The 7,269-nt window shown below is 39.6% G+C and overlaps 1 protein-coding gene across 5 annotated transcripts in view; it reads right to left on the bottom strand.

The window, feature by feature from the left end:
* The window catches only part of LOC138009450 (probable serine/threonine-protein kinase qkgA), a 204,149-nt gene that overhangs the window by 147,125 nt on the left and 49,755 nt on the right, over window positions 1-7,269 (bottom strand). For all 5 annotated transcript variants that reach the window (XM_068856468.1, XM_068856469.1, XM_068856470.1 and 2 more), the window contains one exon: window positions 4,954-4,980. In XM_068856468.1, the coding sequence (XP_068712569.1) occupies window positions 4,954-4,980 (27 nt within the window). The remainder of the gene's footprint in view (window positions 1-4,953; window positions 4,981-7,269) is intronic.

Genomic DNA, 7,269 nt, shown 5'->3' with positions numbered 1-7,269 from the left:
GAATTAACAAGGTGTTTTGTTATGGTCACCAGAAGATCTGACAAAAAATGCGATGATAATGTTATTCTTGTGGCCTTTCGTACGATGTTTCACACCTTGGATACCTCTCCCCTTTCCATAACCAGGGCTGCGCACTTACTGATTCCAAACTCCACCCTTATGTGTTTGCTTCATACTCGAACAATCTTGATAAGGGTGTCCACTTGTTTGTCATCCTTTCCATGGAGGTTTAACCTGTAAACTAGTCGTTCTCAATGAGAAGGAAAATGCTCAAGTAGGTGACCTGATCAACGCAGGCAGCCCCAAAGAGGGGAGATTTTGTAAGGCCAAACGCCTTGTAGTAGTTGATGGTGATGGTAGCCATTCACATAACATGCGACTGCCTTCGTTCCAAACTCGACCGACAATGCCAAGAATCTAAAGCGAAATGTTTCTCAAACCAGAGAACAACACAGTTTGAAAGCTCTGACAACTTTCAATAATATATCTAAGTCGATTCATAATGATACTTACCATGAAAAACAACAGAAAAGTCCAGAGGAAAATCCACCACTACACAAATCCGCCACAACTCAAAGAAACGAATATTATGGGTTTTTCTCCCATGTGATTAGCCGAGCATTCGTTCGGTGGCGCTCGGTGCCCGACGGCAATCCGCAGACTGTAACTTGACGGCCCAAAGAAATGCCGAGTATTTCTCAGAACCCAATCCGCAAGGCATAGCATTTATTATCGGGCGAACTCAGGCACGCAATCTCGAGATTCATTGCGCGATAGCCCCGAGATGCATAGCAAGATTAGTGTTAATAAATAAAATATCTTTTAAAAGTTCCGATCATAACCCGCTTTAATTTAACCTTCCTTGACACCACCGACAACGGAATAAGGGTCACCACAATTAGCAGAGGTGACGGGCTGTCTCCCTGCAACATTCCTCCTCTACACTTACTGAGCCAAGGGTACTTCCTCCTGATGTCAATTCCACCAGCCATTGATATTGAATATCCAAATATTGAAAATCCAAATATTCGTAAACATTTGATGATCCACAAAGGCGGGATCATAGCATTTGCCTTTTTGTAATCCACCCATGTCATCTCAGGACCTGTTTTTCTCCTTTTGCAGTTTCATTCACACCCATTCTTTTCATCAGGCAATACATTCTGTTCCTCCAGGTGTTCATAAAGATTATCTCCAAGCGGCAGACAAGCTATAGGCCTAAAATTTGTTGCTGCATTCCCTTTCTCTCTATCTTTTATGACTAGTACTGTCCGATCTTTAGTAAGACACTGTAGTGTTTGATTAGTAGTGAGCCAGTCCTGATGTGCACGGCAGTTCTCTCCATTCACGACGTAAGATTCTTTAGCAAAAAACCTTGAAATCCATCTGGCCCAGGGGCTTTCCAGTTAAATATTTTTCTTTAGTTGTTTGGTCACCCGGCTATTTTTAATCGGAATACTTTTCCGTTTCGGCACTCCCGCAACATCGTTCTTTGTTTCTCTTAGCCATCAACTTTGGTGTTCTGAGTCATGTGGTTATTACCCCAACTATAGATGTCGGGAATACGATGCTTGAGTTCGTAGACCAACCTAGCTTTGTTAGATGTATCGGTTCAGTCTTCAGATAAATTGAGGAATTTTTTTTTCAACTGCGGTGCCCACAGTGCTTGCATTTGGTGACAAAAATGGCTCCCAAACAGAGTTCTCTTTCACTTATTTCACTAAAATCATTTTAGTTGTATGCGGCCATTAATTTAAAGTGAGTGATACTTTCCCTTCGAAGTCAACGCAAATGAGACTTGGAACTGCACGAAGGGTGAAAGGGTATCGAAAGCCAGCCCTGCAAGATTCAAAACACCAGCCGTAGACAGTTCCCTACCCGGACGGACTCAGTTCATATCAAAACACAGCTGTTCTGTCCAACACAAAGCTACTTTGAAAGAACATTTGAGCAGCACTTGCAATAATATAGGAAAGAAAATCACCTATTCAGATAACGGTATAATCATGCAAAGCCATTTTGCTGCCCCCTTGGGTAGTAACCACTGTACTGTATGTAACCAAATGTTCTTTCTATGCTGTGTTGTTCTTCATGGCTAGCTTGTCTCGGGTTAATATTTAAAAGACATCGGCAAAGGCACCTCTTCAATGTGTTCAATTGCTGACCTTCATTATCAACTCATTTGACGCTAGCTATTTACCATGCTTTACTTCCCCCGTCCTTCAAGAAACCCAGGTTTTTTTATTAAAACATACCCTTAATTTATAAGATTCAAATGATAGTAGATCTTTTTGTATAAAAAACAAATCCCTACCCTTAAGAAGAACTACGTCACTTCTCCTACTTGCGAAGGTGTTCTAGACTTTCGCTCCGAGAATAACTTTTAATGGTCAATTTTCCTTCTCAACGTACCAAACTTTTCCAGTATCCTGTACTTTTCTTTCATTGTTCCGGGTTAATTAAACTTCACAATTTCAGAATTCTAAAAAAAAAAACACGCTTAGCTTTTCCTGGGACTTGATCAAAAAACGAAAAGCCTTTTATCCGAGTAAGCAAGTGTAAGCCAAAGTTTAAGATGGAAATTAACAAGAGGGCTGGACTGATTCTCTCCAATGGAGGCAGTCTACGTTTTTGAAAGAATTTTCCACTGAAATACGGTTAGTTTTTCAAATTTTAGACCTCACGGCCAAGGATGTGTTACTCGTTCAAGAATTCCAGTTTATGATCCTGTAATTCTGCGGATTATATAAAAACTAACTGTGACGATGGACTCTAACCAGGTAATTAATCTAGTTAAGCGGTTGCGTTTATGTCTTCGCCTTTTGCATTTATCGAAAGCAAAAACCGACATAAAGTTTTTGTTTGTGTATTTGAGTCATGCCATGACCAATTTGTGGCTTGTAATTAACAGATCTACAGCACGGTGCAGTCTGCATGAACTGCGTCCTAACATGACATCCTTATCTTGAGAGTAAGAACATCAACCATGACAAAATGGTAAGTGCTAAGAAGGTTTTAACACATTTGTTGTTTGTCTTTTTGCTCTTTTTTAGTTATTAACCAGTATTTAGGGTGCTATATTTGTAATGCCAAGTATCTTTGTAATGTCAAGTGTCCTCACAGACATTTGTTTAAAATCTCGGCAAAGCACCTGACTTGAATTAATCTATCATTTGTCTCCGCAAGGAGAGATATCTAGTCAGACGCTCCCTTGCTTGTGGACTTAATTATAACGCAATTATTGACGAATTAGGACAATTACAAGCTTCCTCTTTGATCGTTCACAACTTTTCCCGGTCTGCTTTCCAATATGACATTCCTCTACTGGTTAAGATTGTTAAGATTATTTTCCCCTCCCCCCTCCCCATTCTTAGTTTCTTGTGGATGGCGGGTGTACCTTCACCTTTGCTGGGATCATATCTTCTATATTTGTGTATTTCCTATGTTGCCATGCTGATTTTAAATAAACGGTCTAGCCCAACAGGGCTTTGCCAAAATATCCCAAACATATGTGGTACTATTTTGTGTCCCAGCAGACAGAGCTCGCACAAAAGCAACGCCTTGCCAACAATATCAGTCTTATAAATGAAGCATAAAAATCCTGCATTGACTGCACACGTTATGAATCATGCGATATGTGCTGACAGTACACGGAGATACTCTCAAGGACCCTGTGACTTATAAAGGTTGACGAGTTCTGTTCATTTGGGCCCCCAATTTACGATTTTACTGACTAAATTACATGCAAGTAGGAGCAGATCAGTTTTTTTTTCTTAATGATGTTATGTTTATACTATCTTTGACTCCAACTGTGTCGTTGTGAAACAAGAGCCACAGAAATTCAACATAAAGGAGATGGATAGGGACTATTCATAACCAAAAAAAATGTCGCGTAAACAATAATTCCTTGAACAATTCAAGATGCTCACGAACACAGGAGTAAGGGCCAAATGAGTCTTTATTGGGGACTCTTCATTTGGATAATGCATACAACAAAGTACTAGCCATTGTTTGTAATTTTTTGTATTGTGGTAGGATACAACCTCGTTCCCAGGGTCTCTCTTCTCTGCCTCCACTGTCGTTAAGAAAAAGACCCTGGTTCACGCTGGTCACGTGGCACTCGTCGACAAATATTTTCTCACTGGGCCGGGGTAGAGTTTTCGTTATATTTTGATACCGCAACTGAGCGAAATCGTATTCGTTTGACAAGGCATTTTTTAGATAAGCAATCTTTATCTTACAATGTAAGTATCAAAAAAGTCAAAAGAGCTGATGTTGTATTCCCACAGGAAATGAATTCCCACAAAGGTGGACAATTTAAAAGCAAGAGCTTTTGTGACAGACAAGACAACTTCAATGTCGAAAATTGAGGTCGATACGTGACATAAGAACTTAAATGACATCACACCGGCTCATCGCTCAACATGTTTGTTTCCCATGGATAAACGTTTTGCTTGTTTTCTCGCACGACCAAATCTTCTTTTCTTTAAAATTGTCGTAGACTGTTAGCATTCTTCGTAGATCCGGACCTTCACACGGGTGAAATCCTCAATGACGCGAGTATATTTTCTGTGGCGTCCGATCGATTTGACCAAAACCTTTCTGCCTTTTACATCTAATTCCATATGTGTAGTACATAAACTACTGCAGTCAAAAATGTCGACAAAGCCTTCTGCCACCCATCCCCTAACACACATTTGGTGAACCTCCCAGATTCTGGAAGACACGTGACCAACGTGAACCAGGGTCTTTTCTCAACGACAATGGAGGCAGAGAAGAGAGACCCTGGGAACGAGGTTGGGTAGGATATTTTTTCCGAGTAGGATATTTTTTGCTCCCCTTGTTTCGCATTATTTGCAGTGTGTCTTCTAAAGTAATAGCCTAATTACCGTATTATTACCATTCCATATCTCTTCCCAGTTGTCATCTGAAAAAAAATTACTGTAATATTACCTTTCAACCGCAATTGCCTCTGTTCATCTGAAAAAAATGAAAATAGAAAAAACAAAGGTTAACGCTCAAAACACAGCTATAAAACCACTTTTGCACATTCACATTGCCAGCCTTGAGTATGAACTCACCTGATTCCATGAAAGAGAGAAGTGATCCTCGCACTTAGCTGGAAAATTTAAGCAATTGTCTCTTATAGATACCTGAAAATTTCAGGTGGCTCCAACGGGATTCAAACCCATGACCTCTGCAATGCTGGTGCAATGCTCAAATAACTAAGCTATGAAGCCACACAGTTGGGAGCGGGTCAATTTTTCGGGCTCAATTGTTCCCGTAAAGGACTCGATAAACGAAAGAAATGTATATTTCGTCCAGAGAAGTGCAAGGATCACTTCTCCATTTCGTCTATAAACCGCACTTCAAAATACATTACCTGGTTTGTTAGCTTTCATATTTTGTCTTACCATTGAAATAAAAAATATATCTTTGTTACTGATTACTCTTGGTTGATCTTATTAAACTAATATTTCATTAAAAAATTTTGAGAAGAACTGAAGGAGGGGTTGGCTTATTGGTGGCGTAAAATATGTTTTCAAAAATACAGAAAAACTGTAATCAATTTGTAACACTTTGCAGATCAGTTTTTTATTTTCTCGTCTCTAAAGGCTTTCCTGGAAAGTCATGATAAATCAATACAACCATAGCCTTACTCAATATTTGAGAAAAAAAACGTTGGAGGCAAACTTAACAAAACTTAAAGTGGTTCAGCGTTGTCTGTACTCTTATCGACAACGATATTCGTCATCACAGTGGTTAAAATGTTGTGGACTCACGAGGAGTAGCCGTCTCTTTTCCCGTCTCTTTTCCCAAAAAACCCGTCTCTTTTCCCAACCAACCCTTTCACGGTAAAACGCGCGAAAGTTCTAACATCTTTCGAAAAAAGAGATCGACTATCGGCCTATACTTTGGATGCTATAACGCGGCTCTCAAGAAGTCCAGTTCTTTCACGATATTGTGAGCGACAGACTGTCCAATCGCTCATCCAAATGTGAACTTAAAGGCCCACATTCAACCGGCAGGCGTTGGGTGCCACGAAACAATTTTCATACATGAAAATATCGCCAAAGCTGAAATTCATCCAATCAAATCGCTAGGATAAGCAATGCGAATTTCCATAACAAAAACAAACGGTGGAACAGGCATTACCAATAGCATCTATGCGAATGTAAAACAAAGGCCCAGGAATGACCCACAAGCAAAACCTTATGTCTTGATTTGTTGCGAGCCATTGCTGTCATACCCTACTGGATGGAGCCCAGTGTCCGAATTAGTATCATACGCTTGCTAAACCGTTCGGAAGCTACATCATTGTAATGCTGATATTAAAATGTTCACTTACTGTGTTTCTCGTTAATTCGTGGGATTATAGCAAATGGTCACGTAATCATAAATTGATCACAAGAGAGTAAGAGCTGTTTTTACTTTTTCTAAATCACTTTTGAACCATTAAACTTTCATGCAAGTAATGAAATGGTGCAACAACTTCAATGATCTGAAACATCATCCGCCTTACACCATTTCCCATACTGACATCCCTTTTTTCCATGATCTCTTGCTACCATCAACGAATGCGAACATAACTTAACTTGAATGTAGTTTTACGCTTGTGCCTTGGACTAGAGGCTTCATGTTAAGCGTGCCTATATAGCTGCACAGCACACTATCATGGCCTTATCCCTTATTGACAGTAAGACTATACTTGTCACACCAATTTAGCTTTACATGTATATGAGGTAGCATGAATAATATTAATACTAACATATGTGATTCGTAAAATTACAATGAGCGCTGGCGATATAATATTTCCACAGCACCTTTCGACTTCTTTTCCAAAAGTAGTATTAAAGACTTAACCGGCGCTCATATGTCATTTTACCTATGTCGTTTTATCCGTGTCATTGCGACGTGTTATTCACAGTAGAGGCAAGGTCGTTTTTACAGTTGCGTTACCTAGTTCACAATATCATTCATTCCCTTTTTGCTCACGCTTATGCTAGATTTGTATGTCTCAGCCCAACGGCTTGCAAAATCGAAGAAATGGGTAACTAGTTGACAAGAGCACGTTTCCTCCGATTTTCTCGAAAAAAGATTATTGAGCAAGAGAGCAATGTGTGTTTGGAGACAATGCTCACTTTCCTATGGTTATATTATTTATCAAGGCAGTTGATACCTTTTTGGTTTACTCAATTCTCATCCAAAAGTAAACGACTTTAGAAACAAGGCCCTTTGATCAACAACAAATTTAGTCATTTCTAAAAA

The sequence above is a fragment of the Montipora foliosa genome, chromosome 7 (genome assembly GCF_036669935.1).
Source record: "Montipora foliosa isolate CH-2021 chromosome 7, ASM3666993v2, whole genome shotgun sequence".
Classification (NCBI taxonomy): domain Eukaryota; kingdom Metazoa; phylum Cnidaria; class Anthozoa; order Scleractinia; family Acroporidae; genus Montipora; species Montipora foliosa.
This window is presented reverse-complemented; position numbering and strand designations above follow the sequence as displayed.